This window comes from Eptatretus burgeri, chromosome 4, assembly GCF_056783735.1.
Source record: "Eptatretus burgeri isolate ZD-2024b chromosome 4, Ebu_testis_v1, whole genome shotgun sequence".
In the NCBI taxonomy this organism is placed as follows: domain Eukaryota; kingdom Metazoa; phylum Chordata; class Myxini; order Myxiniformes; family Myxinidae; genus Eptatretus; species Eptatretus burgeri.
In genome coordinates this window covers 31,883,171-31,903,479 of record NC_140964.1, presented here as the reverse complement: position 1 = coordinate 31,903,479, position 20,309 = coordinate 31,883,171, and the positions used below count along the sequence as shown (strand labels likewise).

At 44.0% G+C, this 20,309-nt stretch overlaps 1 protein-coding gene across 1 annotated transcript; it reads right to left on the bottom strand.

The window, feature by feature from the left end:
• Nucleotides 1-529: 529 nt before the first annotated feature.
• LOC147027743 (uncharacterized) lies at nt 530-17,365 on the bottom strand. The gene is made up of 4 exons (XM_085877309.1): nt 17,200-17,365; nt 15,309-15,473; nt 3,767-3,846; nt 530-1,194 (listed from the first exon to the last, which is right to left on the bottom strand). The coding sequence occupies exons 1-4, from the start codon at nt 17,348-17,350 to the stop codon at nt 1,153-1,155; spliced, it is 438 nt and encodes a 145-aa protein (XP_085733435.1). The 5' UTR covers nt 17,351-17,365; the 3' UTR covers nt 530-1,152.
• Nucleotides 17,366-20,309: the final 2,944 nt, after the last annotated feature.

Here is a 20,309-nt window from a genome sequence, read left to right as displayed (position 1 = left end):
CCCAGGCCAGACCCAGAAGTCGATTGACCTCTGGCTCAGAACATGCGGAGACATGAATGTCCCTGCCAAGGTAAGTGAATCTCTCTGTGACCATCACCACAAACAGGTGCATCCAATATGTCATTAAAAGTCTGGATCTTGCCTTTGACCAAGGAAACCCATAATCTCAGCGGCTCCGACTCCTCATTCAGTGCCTCGAGGGCCCCCATAAGGATATCTAAAGTCTCCGCAAAGATGACCATCTGCGAATTCAAGGTCAGATCTTGACATTCCCAAATAATGCACTGCAGTTTGAGCTTTCTGACATCCTCCCCATAATCCAGTCCATACAAGCGCTGAAAAGTGTGAGCCAGTACACAAAAGAGTAGTTGAGGATAATGGGAGGAAGTTATGAGGGGAAGGAAGAGGAATGTATAAGATATGTGGGATGGGGAAGTCAGTTCTGCCATGTTTTTGTACATTGGATGTTCATGGACACTGACAATTTTCGTGGAGGGTTTCACCAGGTTCAATTTGATAAAGCAGGTAGCAATTTTCAATTATTTTTATTTTGTAATGCATATACAGTTGAGCAAAGCTTAATTAGAAACATTTATAGAATTGTACATGTAAATACCTCTCAAAATAATTCAATTTTTAACCTCAAATTCAAAATATCGAGTGTCTGTGGGTGTGTGTTTATTTAGCTTGTATGTACTCATGGAATGAGTAAAACTGGTGGTTGTACAAGAGGTGTGAATTAAGTTTTAGATGGATGGGAGAAAGTAAAAATCATAACTCCTGGTTCAGAGTGGTGGGACGACCCCAATTGTCTGTAAATATGTATGATCGAGGGCTGCTCCCAGTGGCAGGGGGTATTACAAGTTGTGCTGAAATGCCCCAATTGTGGGTGAGTTACCCCATTGGTCAGGACGAACTGGTTCTTTGCTGGTGCAGTAAACTTTACAAACTTCAATGACTATTGATGGATGCAACAAACCTCTTTCTTCAGAAATCGATCAGAGAGAAATAGTTGAACAGATGAAACTTTTTGTGAATTAAATTAGTTTAACATGACCCAGCAGCTCCAACATCACGTAAATCCAGAACTGTGTAATAATATGGACATGTTCCTCCACCAGGTGAAAAGGTATGAGTTTCTGGTATGAAGATTTACATCACGACACCGAAGTTATCAACACCAGCTTTGGTACCCTGCAGGTCAAAAGAAATGAAACAAAAAATAAACGAATTAATGATGTACATACAGTACTATCGTTTATTATTATTATTATTATTATTATTATTATTTTTTTTTTTTAAGCTTGATGTGAGCTGAGTAGTTAAGGTGGCTGGCTTAAGATATTGGTGTCCTGTGTTTGAGCCCCTGTCTTTTTTTTGTTTGTTTTTCCCCCCTTTGCCCCCTCAACTCAAATCTTATTACAATTAAAATTATATACTTGAACATTACAACACAAATCGACTCCTTGGCACTTTCAAAAACCTTGTTTAGTAGTACTTAGCCAAAATATGATGGTATTTTGTTTCTTACAGACCCTGTCCATTTCCTTTTCATCCTCTCTTTCCTTCTGAAGACTGTGTAGGTTAAGGTATTCCATTAACTCTCATTAGTCTTGGCCCAATGGGGTTGTGAGACTATTGTTGTGTGTGTCCATATCGATTTTTGTGTATGTATATCTAATTTTTTTAGATCCTCGTGGAGGATCTCTCAGTCTTACTCACGGTGTTGTTCTTCTGCTTCTTCTTGTGGACTTTTTTGTTTCACAGCCTACAGTTTTCATCAAAACTTCCTGAAACTTGGCATACATATGTAAAAATATCCTGCGCAGACGGTAACCTTCTCCGATTTTGAAAATTCCTCCTAGAAAAAAAAGTTATGACGTCAAAATATCTCCGCTAATGGAAATTGCCGAAAAAATTATCTCAAACTAGGCAAGCTTTTTGAATTCTGTTTGCGGGAATCGAACAGGGCATTAGCAGAGATGAATTAACGCACATATGAGACATCGCTATGACGTCATATCAATTTTTATGACGTCATTCCTATTTTTTTGACTTTTTTGTTTCACAACACAGAGTTTTCATCGGATCTTCGTGAAACTTGCCATGTGTATGCAGAAAGCCCACGCGCAGGCAGTAACCATCTCCGATTTTGGAAATTCCTCCGAGAAAAAAAGTTGACGTCATAATATCGCCGCTAATGGAAATCGCCTATCCCATTATCTCCGAAACTAGGCAAGCTGTTTGAATTTTTGTTTGCGGAAATCAAGCCGGCATTAGCACAGATAATTTATCGCAAACATGATGCATCATAATGACGTCATATTCGTTTTTATGACGTCATTAAGAGGACGAGGATCTTATCTCATTTGAGCTTTTCTCTCCTTTTGCAACCACTTGTCCAATTGATGTAAAACTTTATCCCCATGGAGAATTTTAATGATGACTGACATCCTGGATTAAAGGAAAGAAAAATAGATGTCTCAAAGTGATCAATTAACAAAAAAAAGAAAAAATATTAAACTTGGCATATGTCAAATCTCCATGGGGGTAATCATGATGTCATTAGTGAAGAGGTATTCCAGCCATAACTTATTGAATGAAATCCATATCTAATGTGAGTGAAGAATTCAGTTTATGATGACTGGTGGCCATATTGAATTGAAAATTAAAACGTTAAAAAAAAAAAAACGCCTCCAGAACCACTTAACAGATTGACGTGAAACTTCCTACATATGATCGAATAGCCATGGAGAATATATTTTTCATAGTCATCTTCGTTGATGCAATTTAGCCTTAATGTGCACAAACTTGGTCCTTAAACATCATCAATAAAGTTATGGATAATGGCAATGTATGTGACATCGGGTGCATGGATAAGGGTCATAGCAGTGGGCCATAGTAGTGTGTGCAATTAACGATGGTATTTTTGTTCACAATGAGCACATTAAATGAGACCGTGTGCTCTACTGAGTGCCATTCCAGTTCATTTTAGTTTACCAATGGGAAACATTTTGTTTATGGGAGGTTTGAATTGTTTAATAATTTTATTATTTGTTTTTCCTTCTTACAGTTGATGTTACGAGAAAGCTCTAAATTCATTGACTTCAATATTCTGTAGAACAAAAGGTTCTAGAAAGCTACAAATTTGTACCTTTTAGTACTTTGCCTGATTTTATTATACCACCAGCTAAAAGAAGGCAATTCTCCCTGTATGTCTACATTTGATAATTGAAGAAATCTAAAATGGCCCCCAGAAGAAGCAGGTGTTTCTTGTAATTAAGTGCACCTGCCAGCTCTTAATGAACACCTTTTTTTCATTGCAAACTATCCGGTCTGTGTGTAATATAGATTTGTTACCTGTTAACACATATAGATTTGTTTTGTGGTCCATTCAAGTTGATGAATGTTCATCTTAACGAGAAATTATTTAATTGAGAACTAATCGGTTAATGGAACTGTGAGCGATTTGGTTCTTGGACATTGAACAACCTGACTACCTTTTTCTGTTTAGATTCACTGCTACAAAACAGGAATATGTGGAGACGCCTCACATATTTATCTTCCCAGAGAGCATGCGATGCAGCCAATGCCAATCCAAAAAGAGCAAATCAGCAAATCAATAGCCAGATATCAGGTTTGTTTTTTTGATAGACAAACCAGCCCCTTTAACTGATCAACAGTCAGCTCTTGTATGTGGACTTTTCTTTTGAGAAATTAAATATGCATTTGATTATGTCTCTACTCAAGTAAATGCTTTGCCTACCTTGCGAGATTTCTTACAGCAGCAGCAGCAACAGCAGCAGCTCAAGCATATGGGGAAAATAACCATAAGGAGCACAGTTCCTGCAAACAAACACCACCCGTGATTGATTATCAATCAGTTGCCGCCATCGTTGATATCCAAACCATAAACTACTGTTTTCACGAGACAGAGTAAAGCTTTACTCTGCATCTCCTGCCTTAAACATATGGAGACTCCCACCACTCAAAATGGACAAGATGGAACTGTCACTGGAGATTTGTTGCCTGTTCTAAGGAAGAGATGTGCAGTGGCATCACTGTTTCAACTTGAAGAGATAACATAAACCAACAAAGGAAAAAGATATAACGTCATAGCCCTTGTTGTTTTACTAGTTTTGCTCTATGAAGTTAAAGGGCTAGCCCATATTTATTTCCAACTAAAATGACTGCCAGTCTACCAGTCGGCCATCTTTGATCAGATCACGAAATGAAGTGAGGTGTACTTGTATGCCATCATGTACTGTGCTTGTGCTGAGTTTGAACAAAATCGGACCATGCTTGTCTGAGAAATGGTTGGAGACGCATTTAAGGAAGAAAATGGCTGCCAGTCTGCCATCTTGGATCTAATCTCGAAAAAAGTGATATGCACATGTAAGGCATCATTCATTATGTGCGTTCCAAGTTTGAACAACATCAGTAAATGCATGTCCGTGAAATGGTTGTGGACGTGTTCGACATCGGTTTATTTTTTTTACAACTAAAATGGCCTCTGATCGGCCATCTTGGACCTGAATTCGAAAAAAAATGGCATGCATATTTAAGCTATTATTCACTATCTATGTGCCAAGTTTGAATAAAATTGGACCATGCTAGTCTGAGAAATGGTTGTGGACATGTTCAACATCGGTTTTTTTTTAACAACTAAAATGGCCTCCAATCGGCCATCTTGAACCTGAATTCGAAACAAAATGGCATGCATATTTAAGCCATCATTTGTTATCCGTGTGGCAAGTGTGATCAACATCGGTTAATGAATGTCCGAGAAATGGTTGTGGACATGTTCAACATCGTTTTTTTTTTTTTTTTACAACTAAAATGGCCTCCAATCGGCCATTTTGGACCTGAATTCGAAACAAAATGGCATGCATATTTAAGCTATTATTCACTATCTATGTGCCAAGTTTGAATAAAATTGGACCATGCTAGTCTGAGAAATGGTTGTGGACATGTTCAACATCGGTTTTTTTTTAACAACTAAAATGGCCTCCAATCGGCCATCTTGAACCTGAATTCGAAACAAAATGGCATGCATATTTAAGCCATCATTTGTTATCCGTGTGGCAAGTGTGATCAACATCGGTTAATGAATGTCCGAGAAATGGTTGTGGACATGTTCAACATCGTTTTTTTTTTTTTTTACAACTAAAATGGCCTCCAATCGGCCATTTTGGACCTGAATTCGAAACAAAATGGCATGCATATTTAAGCCATCACTCACTATCTGTGTGCCAAGTCTGATCAACATCGGTTGATGCGTGTCCGAGAAATGGTTGAGGACGTGTTCAACATTGGGTTTTTTTGCAACTCAAATGGCCGCCAGTCGGCCATGTTTTATTGCATCAAGAAACAACATGATGTGCATATGTAAAACCATCATGCGTTGTCTTTCTGCCAAGTGCGAATAAAATTGGTCCATACATGTCCGAGAAATGGTTGCGGATGCACGCACGCACGCACGGACACGAAACTCAAACCCCCGTTTCGCATGAAGTCCAACGTGGGCTAAACATCATGGACCGGAGGAAATGAAGGAGAATAAAATATTTATTGTTCGAAGAAGACTCAACTTGTACCATGACAAACAACAACCAGCAATGGTGTTTGTGTTACGGAATTTATAGTTTGCCCATGATTCGGTCAAGGCTCAGCGAAGCGGAGTTGGGGCCGTTTATTCCTCACACATGAAACATCCAACAACCCATTCCTGCACAAAACAGATTTTGTTTTTGTTTTTGGAACAATGATCGCATTTTTCATTCAATCACCATGTAACTTTGTTTAAAAAACACACATGGGGAGGGAGGCGGTCATATATTCAACGTTTTGTGTCAATCGGTCAAGCGGTTGAGGAGAAAACAAATCGAAAAGCAAACAAGAAGCGAAGACCTCGTTATCGCGCGGATGGGGGCGGTAAACGGTTAACGATGAGGAAACAAGTTTGCATTTATAAAATGTAAATGTGGACACGGTGAATCAGCATGAAGATGGGAAGGGTTGTGGCGTTGGATAAATTTACATGTACAGCCCTCAGATCAAAGGGACGGACGAGGCCATAAGTGTGACAGAAGACCCCGGACAGAATATCCAATGATATCACAGCGCGACGTCGCCGCTCTGTAAAAATGGTGCAAAAGTGAGAACCTTCGCTGATGTTCCACAACATGGTCAATCGTTCCAGTTCGTCGTTCACGTCTCATTCCAGTTCGTCGTTCACATCTCATTCCTGTGTTCGTGACTCATTCCAGTTCGTCGTTCACGTCTCATTCCTGTTTTCGTGACTCATTCCCGTTCGTCGTTCACGTCTCATTCCTGAGTTCGTGACTCATTCCAGTTCGTCGTTCATGTCTCCTTCCTATGTTCATAACTCATTCCAGTTCGTCGTTCACATCTCATTCCTGTGTTCGTGACTCATTCCAGTTCGTCGTTCACGTCTCATTCCTGTTTTCGTGACTCATTCCCGTTCGTCGTTCACGTCTCATTCCTGAGTTCGTGACTCATTCCAGTTCGTCGTTCATGTCTCCTTCCTATGTTCATAACTCATTCCAGTTCGTCGTTCACATCTCATTCCTGTGTTCATAACTCATTCCAGTTCTTCGTTCATGTCTCATTCCTATGTTCATAACTCATTCCAGTTCGCCGTCCGCGTCTCATTCCTGTGTTCGGAGCTCGTTTCAGTTCGTCGTTCATGTATCATTCCTTTGTTCGTGACTCATTCCAGTTCGTCGTTCACGTCTCATTCCTGTGTTCATGACTCATTCCAGTTCGTCGTTCACGTCTCATTCCTGTGTTCATAAATCATTCCAGTTCGTCGTTCGTATTTCATTCCTGTGCTGGGAAGTCCTGGTGTTATCGGTGATCACGTGTTTGTTTACGCTCATAAACTTCTCCCCACACCCTTTACGGTTTGACTGAGACGGGCGAATAGTGACGTCCATAACTTGAGATACACCAGCAGAAGAGTATGTCACAATGGCGGATGAGGGGTAACCTTCTTAATTTTAACACTATTCATCCTTAAAACTCCTATAAATCCGAAAATAACGAGAAATAACCTTCCATTCAGTGCCGACCCGGAAATGTTGTCATGCACCGTGCTGACGTCACACACAAAAACACACACACACAGACACACACAGACACACACACAGACACACACACACACACACACACACACACACACACACACACACACACAGTTACACACACACACACACACACACACACACATACAGACACACACACACAGATACACACACACACAGACACACACACACATGCATACACACACACACACACACACACACACACAGTTACACACAGACACACACAGACACGCACAGACACACACAGACACACACAGACACACACAGACACACACACACACACACACACACACACACACACACACATACACACACATACACACTGACACACACAGACACACACACACACACACACACACACACTGACAGACACACACACACAGACACACACACACATACACACACACACACTGCGTTTTATTAGTATAGATGTATGTTCTGCACTATAATATTCTCTGCGAGCTTGTCTCAAGCTTCTGTGTGTGTGTGTGTGTGTGTGTGTGTGTGTGTGTGTGTGTGTGTGTGTGTGTGTGTGTGTGTGTGTGTGTGTGTGTGTGTGTGTGTGTGTGTGTGTGTGTGTGTGTGTCCTCCATATCTGCAAAAACCAAAAACATAGGAGCTTGAAACTTTGCATGCATACTAAGAAACCTCCATTGAAGTGCCAGAATGAAATTTGGGTGTTTGGGTTAATTAAAACATCACTTTTGAAGATAATAAACGGCCTTATTTAATTGCATCCTTCATCAGGCGATCCTCGGCCACCTGCTCTCTGTGGTCTTCAGGCGTTTCCTTGGTAACCTCGCTGGGGTCTGAAGCCGCCATGTTTTTCAGCCTGCTCAACCACGCCCTGACTTTGAACAGAATGAAACGATTTCTTAACTATAAAGTTTTTTTTCACTTTCCTCACTCATATTGAATGCCGGTTCATCATATCTACAAATCGTTGTATACATCGCTGTTGTAAGTTATATAGTTTTCAAATTAGGAGATTGGTGCAATTTTATGCATTATATGATACGATTTTCCATGATATACTCTCACGGACTAATTAAAGTATATAATCGAAATATTATTTCGGTTTTGAGGATCGGATATCATCCGGACAAAATAAGTGTCGAAACATGTTGTGAAATCTGATATTTTACAGAAATAACGAATCTTATAACTAAGCTGATATACCTATCTACTTTAGGCAAGCAAGGCTATGTTCCCTCCTCGACACATTCGCAAGAAAATGTGAAATTTCCAAAACATTAAACTTGTCTTTTTCTACTGTTTGGAGAATTATATTCAGTGAACAAAAAATTTAGGAACGTAGCAAAATTAACGAGCTCCATTGAACTATATGATTTAATGCATTCACTGCAGGACCTCACGCCCTGTCCCTGAGAGGGACTGCCTGTCCATAGCGTCTACCAGATCTGTGTCTATATTATCGGAGGTTTCGCAAAGTGCTCTTCAGGGAATCAAAGCAAATCTGGTAAAAAAAATTTTTATATATATATAAAAAAAAGGAAGTCGAAACGATGTACCACGTGACACGTGCAGAACCGGATTTGTGTTGCGGGGCCCTGGAACCTCGAAGTACGCGGGGCCTTCTCAGGGCCGCAGCCATTTTTACTTTATATATGCTTATAAGAGTATTCATATATAAATGCACCAACCTCGGCTGGGCAAAATAAAAAAACACGGTTTATGTGTAAAAACATGTATTTCAGAAACTACGAGTAACAAAAGTTTATAGACAAGAAACACCACTATGGATAAAAACAACGGAACAGAGACAATAATCGCAAAACCAAAACGTGATGGTATCATCTCAAATCTCAATGTAGAAAGTTTTTTTTGTCGTTTTTGCAGATATGATTGCATTATTGAACACTTTGTAGTAATTGCTACAATATATTTGCGAGATGTTTAAAAACCTACAGAATCTTTTATCTTCTTTTACGCCTGCGCAGTACAGAGCAAACATAGATTCAGGGCGGGCGTGTAATTTTGCAAAAATGAAACCGAGACGGCCATAGCTTGCTGGGATTGGGAAAACCCTCACTTTTTTGTGTGACCTATTTCTGTGGTAGACCTTAAGATTGGGCTCTTATGATCAGTGGAAAGGAAAAAAAGTAAGTTCAAAGATGTAAAAGAAATGATAAACAGAACCAAACAGATGCCAAATTAACAGGGATATCGAGTATTTGTTTCGTGATTCACTGACTATTTACACAAACGAACTAGATTTTTTTTCACAAACAAACAAAAAGGGGAAAATAGCAGAATTTCTTGTAATCTTTGCGTTTGCGCGGGGCCCCTGGGAGGCGCGGGGCCCCGGGCCGTGGCCCTGTGGGCCCTGCCCTAAATCCGGCCCTGGACACGTGCACATCCGAGCAGGCAAGATGGCGGATTATCTGCAATGTTCATTTCACTGGTGATTGAACTTTGCGACATCTCTGGAGTTGTTCTGGATTAAGCTGCAAGTCTTTTGTGGATAAAATCATTATGTGAATGAATTCATTTTATTTATTTAACCGCTGCGTGCGCAGTGAAGACCGGCTTAAAATGTTTAAAGGATCCTTTATGGTATACAGCGACAGCTTGGCGAACCGTTCCTTATCAACCATTTAATTGGAGTGCTTGCACGAGTGCTTGAGCCACTTGCCGAGTGCCCATTGTCAATAGGAAAGAATAAAGTTGGTGAACATATCCCTGAAAGGTCGAGATAAATGCAAAGTTGTTTTTTGATGAAAGCTACTCAAGGTTTCTGGGTTGTACACAGTATGTACTGAAGTTGGTAATCACACTGACTCCAACCTGCCAATTCCCGAAAAATTGCCAATATCGTGTGTGTGTGTGTGTGTGTGTGTGTGTGTGTGTGTGTGTGTGTGTGTGTGTGTGTGTGTGTGTGTGTGTGTGTGTGTGTGTGTGTGTGTGTGTCCATTGAGAACAAAATATTCTTTCTGCTAGCTCTCCTACTCCCTCCTCCTGTCTCCTCTCTCACTCTCCCCTCCCCTCTGGCTCTGTCTCTGTCTGGATATATCCGGACGGTGGTTGTGTCCGGATGGTGTGCATCTCCAGCCTTGTCCGGGCGGTCTTCGTCTCCGGACAGCTTGGCTACAGACATGTCCGGGCGGTATTTATGTCTGGACGGGAGTTTGTCTCCAGTCCGTGTTTATGGTATGACCGGTAGAAATGGATTTCGGACATGATTTTGTTTCCATCTTCATTGTTATTCTATGCAGAATCATTTTAATGAAATGAATCGTAACTAACGCTCCACCGCATGTCTGTCTTCCCTTCCTCTCACCTCACAGTCTTACCTTCCCACACCCCTCATTGCTCCCACTCCCTCCTCTCTTTTCCCCTCCACCCCTTCACTCTCGCCACTCTCTCCCCCCCACCCTCTCTCCTTCGCCCCCCCTCTTTTTCTCCCTCCCCCTTTAGTGCTACCGTTGGCGAAGCGACGGCTGGTATTCGCTGGTGTATAATAAACGGGAGCACTATGAAATCTTGGATCAGCTACATGAGGTAACGACCCAACACACCCATCAGGAAAGAAAACATGAACATTAAATTTGTGTTTCTCACGTCACCGAGTTACCTGATGGACCTATCCAACGACGGTGACATTGCCATGAAAATCCACCATCTCACAGAGATGTACGACGATATCACCAGCGAGCTGAGGGAGAATCATCTTCTTCGTCGACACATAAAAATGTGGGAAGGAACTGGTGAACTGGAAGGCACATGATGTGAAATCCTTCAATATGTTATGAAGTGGGAATTCGAGGAATCTTTCCCAAACCTTCCCATCACACTGAGGACGTTTCTCATCACGTGTGTGAGTATTACAACGTGTGAGAGTAGCTTCTCCAAACTGAAACTGATAAAGACCTACCTCAGATCCACAATGAGCCACTCGAGGCTCAGTAATTCAGCCATCCTCTCCATCTAGCGTGAACTAGCCGAGTCAATTGACTTTCAAGTTGTGATGAACAAGTTTGCTTCACTGCAGGCCAGGAAGGTATGGACCACGCAGTCACAACTGAACACTTAGTTGGCCAATGACGATTTATAAAGGCAGAAAACAATTGTGTGACTGTTTACCTGCAAATGTACTTTACTTAATGACCTCTGCCACCAAAGGTGAAGGAGGTGATGTTTTCACCCCTTTCTGTGTTTGTCTGTTTGTGTACAGGATCTATCAAAAAGTTGTGGACAGGTTTGATGTGTGACAAGGAAGAATTGATTAGATTTTGGTGAAGATCCGGATGCGGATCCGACTACGAGGATTTTTTAAAGCAATTTTTCACCATTGAGAGATGTCGCTAAAAATGATATATAGCATGATATCTCAAAAAAGTTATGGATGGATTTGGACAAAACTTGGACAGGTTGGGTGTGTGGCAAGGATGAATTGATTCGATTTTGGTGAAGATCTGAATCCAGATCCGGATATGCCAATTATTTGATTTTATAAGTGATTTTTATACGCCCGATATATATATATATATATATATATATATATATATATATATATATATATATATATATATATATATATATATATATATATATATATATATATATATATATATATATATATACAGTAGACTAGGCGTAAGTCGGCAGCGTGTAACTCGTCACTTCGCCTAAGTCGGCAGCGTCAAAAAGTCCCGAATTTATCTCATGTTAAATCCCTTTGAATAAAGGGTCATCCCTCTGTAAGTCGTCATCTCTAAGTCGTCACTTCATCTAAGTCGTCAGATGTTGTCCGTTCCCGCGTAATGGAAACTCAAGTAAATTACCACTCCTAACTCGTCACACGGAACTGCTGCCTCGTGAGAAGCCCGATTTCATGGAATCGTGATGCTCGCTCATTGGTTTACACCGCCAGTGATAGGCTATTTATAACTGCGTACACACGTTGATCGCACTGCAGGCAGGCCAATGGCGACTAAGCGTAAGCTTACAACTAAAACCTACCAAGAAAAATACATTATCCAGTTTTGCGAGGCAAACCCACTGATGAAGAAAACACCCACAGCTGAGAAGTTGGACATCAAACAGCAGACATTGAACGATATCTTGAAGAATAAGGGCACGATATTTGGACAAGTGGAGAAGATCGTGAGGCCGGTGGTAAGTGTGAAACGCGTGAAATGTGTGTCCTTTGAAGATGTTGATGACGCGCTCATCATCTGGTTTCGGCAAATGTCGGCTCAGCCAAATATTCGGTTGGACGGTTTAATGTTGCTGCTGAAGGCACGTAAATTTGCTGCGGACCTCGGGCATGATGATGCCGAGACCTTGCCGATGCACTGGATAGACAGATTCAAAGTGAGGTTGGGGAATCGGCAAGGTCAAGAAGTGTGGCGAATCAGGCAGCGTGGATTCGCCGATACTGTCTGGATGTGATGCGCCGATACTGTCTTTCGGTGGAGGATTGCCCAGACAACATCATGGAATACAATGACCGGTTTGAGTCCTTTCTCATGCACCAGATGCCCAAGAGTTTGAGGCAGTCAAGCATAACGGATTACTTCGCGAAGGAGTAAAGGATCAATCAAGCTTAGTGTTGAAGTCCGATCATGGTTTTATATTGGCTTGTTTTGTACATTACCGCACTCACTTACACATTGGCATTGAGTGGTAATCATCACCACGATGACTGTGTGTCATGTAATTTGTCACCATACCATCACCAATGGTATATGAGTTGTCTTACAGTTGTTCATTATCTTTACTTTTGATAAACTGATTCATGAATTCCATCTTTGCTTGATCACTTTCCAACTCACCAATGAACCCCCACCTATGCCCCGAGGATTGTGTTTTCCTTTTGGTACAATAGCCGGCTCTCACATATACGTGTCCAGGCCACGCGTGACTTCCTCCTTCACCCCACAGTCATCATGAATGTTCGCATACGCGTAAGTCGTCACATTTCTAAGTCGTCACTTTTTTCTCGGTCCCGATGGTGACGACTTACGCCTAGTCTACTGTATATATATATATATATATATATATATATATATATATATATATATATATATATATATATATATATATATATATATATATATATATATATATATCTGGCGAATTATGTGATTCCGGTCGTCCGTCTGTCCGTCCGTCCGTTCCTGTCAGCACTTTAACTCCCAAAGTTTTCAACTTTCACGTTTCATATTTGGTACATAGGTACAGACTGTGGAGACAGTGTGTCACGACATAAGTTTGTCATCTAAAGTGGTTGCCATGGCAACCAGGATGCTGTTTTTCATGTAGTAGCACAATTCTCTATATACCTTCTTGTTCGGGTGTATACGAGGTGTGTTCAAAAAGTATCCAACCTTAATTTTTCGTGCGTAAACAAATGAAGCGAGGGAGGCGTGGTTTGGTACACGTATGTAGGCGATCCTAATCCGTATGCGTGAATATTTTCCTACCTGCAGAAGCTCTCAGTTGCTGACAGACCTTCGATGAGTGAGGAAGTGTAAGTGAGCGCCGTCGGATTTTCGTTTTTGACAAAATGACGGAAAAACTTGAACAACGCTACTGCATCAAATTTTGTGTAAAGCTTGGCGATTCCCAAGTGGAAACGATCCGCAAGATTCAACAGGCCTTCGGGAACGAAGCAATGGGCACCACACAGATAAAAGAGTGGTACAACCGCTTCAAAGATGGTCGCACATCAGTGGAAAGTGAAGCACGTTCTGGTAGGCCCTCAACATCCCGAAATGAGATCGTCATTGACCAAGTGAGGACCCTGCTGATGCAGGATCGTCGAATCACGATCAAAGAACTTGCAGACGAGGCGGGCTTCAGCATTGGATCCGTTCATTCCATTGTGACTGAGGATTTGGGCTTAAGGAGAATCTCAGCGAAGTTCGTGCCAAAGCTGCTAACGATCGAGCAGAAGCAACTCCGTTTGGGGATCGCACAGGACATGCTGGAGACTGTGAACAGCGACCCCAACTTCTTCAACACAGTGATCACTGGCGATGAGACCACAGTGATCCGTCATTTTGTCAAAAACGAAAATCCGACGGCGCTCACTTACACTTCCTAACTCATCGGCGGTCTGTCAGCGAATGAGAGCTTCTGCAGACGGGAAAATATTCACGCATACGGATTAGGATCGCCTACATTCGTGCACCAAACCACGCCTCCCAAGCTTCATTTATTTACGCACGAAAAATTAAGGTGGATACTTTTTGAACACACCTCGTATTGTGCTCACTTGAGCTCTTGTTCACCATTGAGAGATAGGGCCATAAACGACATGGAGCATGATGTTTCCAAAATGTATTGGGCCCGAGCCTGATATGTTCTCATGGATCAGGCATTACCTGGCGGAGGTACGCGCTCTACCGAGTGCCCTTCTAGTTTGATTTGTAATAGTTATTTCATTCGGCTTTGTATTTGATTCAGCATGTGAGTTACAATAGGGTCGGCAATTTGACATCTCGCCCCAAGCGGCATTTTCCCTCGATACGCTGCTGCTTTTAAGCATATGTTGTGTTTTCTGTTATTTTCAAATTTTCAGTGTCATAGATAAATAAATAAATGTCAGTGTACAGTACATATTGCCAATAATACAAAGAGAACCAATTATGATGCAGCACATAGACCGATACCATGAGGAGGAAGGTGGGGGGGGGCATGAAAAATATATTTTTCATAGGACAAGTTCACCCCCCCCTCCCCCTTGTCTTCAAAATTCTGTATATTCCTCTGCAATGTGCATGTCATGGAAAAATAACCACATGCGATCTTCTTTTCTCCGATCATTTATTCTTCAGCATCTTTCAACTTGAGCTAATTATTTTTTCCCCCCAAATTTTTTTTTGTCACATATGTTGCATTTACATAAACACAATGATTGCTTCAAACACCCTTGAGTGGTGGTCCATGATCCTGGCCGACATTGACCAGCCTTTTCTCATCTCGTTTAAAGTAAATATTTTTTTTACCAAACCAATGTGTATGATCTTGTGCAGAGGAAATTAACCTGATGTTGCTCTCATATTGTAAAGAATATTCTCCTTCAATGTTTTCTTACATTTTTGTGCAACAAATGGGCCCGAAACCATCTGTTCAACTTTCATTTGACTTGCTATAACAGTATTGCAGGTTCCACGGGTTTTTCTTGATTCCATCCCCAATCAATTGACATACCCACAAAGATGACAAACACTGCCAGTGTGACAGCATCCCATGTGTTCTGCATCGGATTGAAGGATGTCAACTTTCCTTGACCCATTTGCTGAAGATAGGATAAGTCGTTATGAGCCATGGTTTCCAAATGTCTGGGATGGCGGTCTACGCCTCGTGCTCGTTCAGCTGCAACACAGACAAAGAAAGGCAATTGCAAAATTGAATCATATTGTCTCGTGCTTATGAAATTACAATTGATGATCTGAGTGAGGAGAAGGAATGGAACATTTTGGGACATCAGGAGTTGGAGAGAGCTCGGGTGCGATTTGAAATTGCTTATGCAAAATGTAGATGGCCTCAAATGAGCCACCAACACTTTCCAGCCATGTTCCGCACAACAAATCGAAGGAGAACTAAACTTACACATTCTCTCCAATCTCATTCTTCCCTCCAGGTCTTCAAGACGGCTGTTCACCACCATCTCAGATCACCCCCCCATACAAGACCATGATCATCCCTACCACCGTTAACCCTCCCTGCCTCCCCCCACCTCCCCCTCCCCAATCCCACCTGTTTCCAAGTTTACAGTTTTTCCTTCCTGAGAGTTTGTTTATGTATCCGTCTTATCTACCCCCTGTGTCCTCTTCTACCCCCTCTTTCTTACTTGCATTCCTTATTTCTCCAAGTCTCCCTCCATTTTATCCCTTGTCGCTGCCCCCGATCTCTCTCTCTCTCTCTCTCTCCCTCTCTCTCTCTCTCTCTCTCTCTCTCTCTGTCTGTCTGTCTGTCTGTCTGTCTGTCTGTCTGTCTGTCTGTCTGTCTGTCTGTCTGTCTCTCTGTCTCTCTGTCTCTCTGTCTCTCTCTCTCTCTCTCTCTCTCTCTCTCTCTCTCTCTCTCTCTCTCTCTCTCTCTCTCTCTCTTTTGCCCTCCTATTCCTTTTGTTCTGTTACATCCTGATCCATTATATGTTGTGGCTTCTCCATGAGCCTCGACTTTATAGACAAAAAATAAAAAAGGGAGCGGATCAAAGATGATGGGTGAGATATCAAGGCTCAGAAATCAAAGTGAGTCAGGCCATTGAATAAGAGGTTATAATCAGATCAGACCATGTATCATTCTCTATACAAAGCACTGGTTCAGTCAAAGCAGTCTCTTTAGCTGGGATTACAATCCCGGACAGGTCGCCACTCCGACACTATCGAAGCCGGGGCAGGAATTTTGGAAATTGTCCAGAATGCCGGCAATAGCTCGCCTACTCTTGGTGGATTTGACCGTGAGATCTTTAACATCCATCAACTCATTCCGACAGACAGGACACTCAGTTTATCATACATCTGAGAGACGGCACAGACACTGACGAATCACCCTGCCTGTGAAATCCTGGGATGACAGTTTATGTCGCTGGGTCGGGATTCAAACCCAGGCTAGACAGCTTAGAGCGAGCGTGCATACAACTAGACCATGCCGCCAACCTTCATAATAAGAGAAGTAAGAAAGGAGACTTTGGGAAGAACTTGAATCTCGAGTCATTGAGAATGCAAATGGCATCTCTGCGTCACAAAACCGGCTTTTCAACTTGTTGGTGTCATCCATGAAGCCTCGACACAATAAAATCAGGTAGGCCTACATGAACTACCCACTTATCTTCCTCTTTAGAGTCAATGATAAACTTTACACGTCATTCATGGCGTCATTCAAACTTTATCAAAATAACAAAACGTCCCGTTAGCTTGGAAGGATTCGTCTTGGGATGTCAGCACATACACATCACGCCAGACACGAACACAGCTGACTACAAGCGATCTCGGTCTACAAGAGTCCATAATCTGGAAACATTTAGTACAAGAGAAGAATAATAACAAAGAAAATTTGATGTCTTTTAATTAAATCTGGACCTCGTTTTCATACTTACATCTCGGCCGACACAATGCTGAGATTGTCAGTGTCCGCCTCGGAAGGTGGAATGCAGTGTGGCTTTCAGTAGGTGTGTACTGTGTACCGCTTGGTATTTGGTAGGGCGGGGCGAGATCACGACCCGAGAATCCGAGATCATGTACAGCCATGCAAGGTTTTCCGACCACTCTCAGTATTTTGTCTGTGTCCTCCTAAATGTCTGTAAACCCCAAATCTCGTCGTCATCTGATATTTGAGAAGGAATTCTAAACTGGGTTATAAATTTGTTGGGATTATACCTTGAGGGTTTTTCAGAAGCTTCTACAAAAAGGATATGAACAACGTTTTAAAAATCATATCAAAATATGAATATTACACAAATGAAATATCGAAATGTACATTTTATTATGTACTAGCAAATACAATTCATCGCTTTGCAAACGGGTATATTAAGAGGGGGGGGTGGAAAAAGAGGGATGGAAATGAGGGGAAGAAGGGGAGCGTGGAGGGTTGAGGAGTGAGGAGCGGGGAGCTTGGGATGGGGGAAGAGCAATGAAAAGGGGGTGGGGAGAGCGACCCCTCACCAAATGTCGCAACACACTCTGGAAGGGGAGGATGGGGGAGAGTTTTGGAAGGAGGCAAGTGTGAGGGGAGGGAGTTCTGGAGTTGTGTTTGGTAGCATGACTTGTGGAGAAGGGGGTGAGGGGGGAAGGGTTGTACAGGGTTGAACAAAATGGGGTACATGAAAACAACATGTTGATACAGCACATGCAGACCGCCAAGAGAAGTCCATGGGGGTGGAGAGGGGAGAGGAGGTTTTTGGGAGGAGGTAAGTGTAATGGAAAGGGATAGCGGCATGCAGGGAAGGGAAGGTGCTACGAGGGTTAGGGAAGATTCTACGATGGGAAGGGAAGATACTGCGATCGGGAGGGAAGGTGCTACGAGGGGAAGGGAAGGTGCTACAATGGGAAGGGAAGGTGCTGTGAAGGGAAGGGAAGGTGCTGCAAAGGGAAGGTGCTACGAGGGGAAGGGAATGTGCTGCGAGAGGAAGGGAAGGTGCTGCGAAGGGAAGGGAAGGTGCTGCGAAGGGAAGGGAAGGTGCTGCGAAGGGAAGGTGCTACGAGGGGAAGGGAAGGTGCTACGTGGGGACGGGAAGGTGCTACGAGGGGAAGGGAGGGTGCTCCGAGGGGAAGGGAAGGTGCTCCGTGGGGAGGGAAGGTGCTGCGAGGGGAAGGGAAGATGCTACGAGGGGAAGGGAAGGTGCTGCAAGAGGAAGGGAAGGTGCTGCGAGAGGAAGGGACGGTGCTGCGAGAGGAAGGGACGGTGCTGCGAGTGGGAGGGAAGGTGCTACGAGGGGAAGGGAAGGTGCTGCGAAGGGAAAGGAAGGTGCTGCAAAGGGAAGGGAAGGTGCTGCGAAGGGAAGGTGCTACAAGGGGAAGGGAAGGTGCTGCGAGAGGAAGGGAAGGTGCTGTGAGGGAAAGGGAAGGTGCTGTGAAGGAAAGGGAAGGTGCTGCGAAGGGAAGGGAAGGTGCTACGAGGGGAAGGGAAGGTGCTACGAGGGGAAGGGAAGGTGCTACGAGGGGAAGGGAAGGTGCTACGAGGGGAAGGGAAGGTGCTACGAGGGGAAGGGAAGGTGCTACGAGGGGAAGGGAAGGTGCTACGAGGGGAAGGGAAGGTGCTACGAGGGGAAGGGAAGGTGCTGCGAGGGGAAGCGAAGGTGCTACGACGGGAAGGGAAGGTGCTACGAGGGGAAGGGAAGGTGCTACGAGGGGAAGGCAAGGTGCTACGAGGGGAAGGGAAGGTGCTGCGAGGGGAAGGGAAGGTGCTGCGAGAGGAAGGGAAGGTGCTGTGAGGGAAAGGGAAGGTGCTGCGTAGTGAAGGGAAGGTGCTGCGAAGGGAAGGGAAGGTGCTACGAGGGGAAGGAAAGTGCTACGAGGGGAAGGGAAGGTGCTACGAGGGGAAGGGAAGGTGCTGCGAGGGGAAGGGAATGTGCTGCGAGGGGAAGGGAAGATGCTACGAGGGGAAGGGAAGGTGCTGCAAGAGGAAGGAAAGGTGCTGCGAGAGGAAGGGACGGTGCTGCGAGTGGGAGGGAAGGTGCTACGAGGGGAAGGGAAGATGCTACAAGGGGAAGGGAAGGTGCTGCGAGTGGAAGGGAAGGTGCTGCGAGTGGGAGGGAAGGTGCTATGAGGGGAACGAAAGGTGCTGCGAGAGGAAGGGAAGGTGCTGCGAAGGCAAGGTGCTATGAGGGGAAGGGAAGGTGCTGCGAGGGGAAGGGAAGGTGCTGCGAGAGGAAGGGAAGGTGCTGCGAGAGGGAGCGAAGGTGCTACGAGGGGAAGGGAAGGTGCTGTGAGAGGAAGGGAGGGTGCTGTGAGGGAAAGGGAAGGTGCTGCGAAGGGAAGGGAAGGTGCTACGAGGGGAAGGGAAGGTGCTACGAGGGGAAGGGAAGGTGCTACGAGGGGAAGGGAAGGTGCTGCAAGAGGAAGGGAAGGTGCTGCGAGAGGAAGGGACAGTGCTGCGAGTGGGAGGGAAGGTGTTACGAGGGGAAGGGAAGGTGCTGCGAGAGGAAGGGAAGGTGCTGCGAGTGGGAGGGAAGGTGCTATGAGGGGAAGGGAAGGTGCTATGAGGGGAAGGGAAGGTGCTACGAGGGGAAGGGAAGGTGCTACGAGGGGAAGGGAAGGTGCTGCGAAGGGAAGGGAAGATGCTACGAGGGGAAGGGAAGGTTCTGCGAGAGGAAGGGCAGGTGCTATGAGGGCAAGGGAAGGTGCTATGAGGGGAAGGGAAGTTGTTGCGAAGGGAAGGGAAGGTGCTACGAGGGGAAGGTACGGTGCTATGAGGGGAAGGGAAGGGAATGCAGTGTGATGGGAGGGGAAGGCAGTGCGAGGGGAAGGGAAGGCAGCATGAGTGGAGGGGAAGGGAAGGTGGTGCTCAGGGAGGGAAAGTGAAAGGCAAGACAATGTGTTCAAACAGCAAGATTTTCTTTTTAACCACCGGGTTATATATAAAACAGGGTAGGAGCATTTAAAAACCCATGCCATCTACCTGGCAAAAGCCTGCCTGCCTGCATGCATGCATGTTCGCACATGCAGTGACCTTTGCATCCCTCCAGTCGGCTCACTCCGAATTTGATTC

Coding starts and splice junctions, on each gene's coding strand:
- LOC147027743 (XM_085877309.1), bottom strand. CDS start 17,350: ATGGCTGTACATGATCTCGGATTCTCGGGTCGTGATCTCGCCCCGCCC. Junction 15,474..17,199: donor AGCATTGTGTCGGCCGAGAT/GTAAGTATGAAA, acceptor TCTGTGTTGCAG/CTGAACGAGCACGAGGCGTA. Junction 1,195..3,766: donor GCTGTAAGAAATCTCGCAAG/GTAGGCAAAGCA, acceptor TTTGACCTGCAG/GGTACCAAAGCTGGTGTTGA.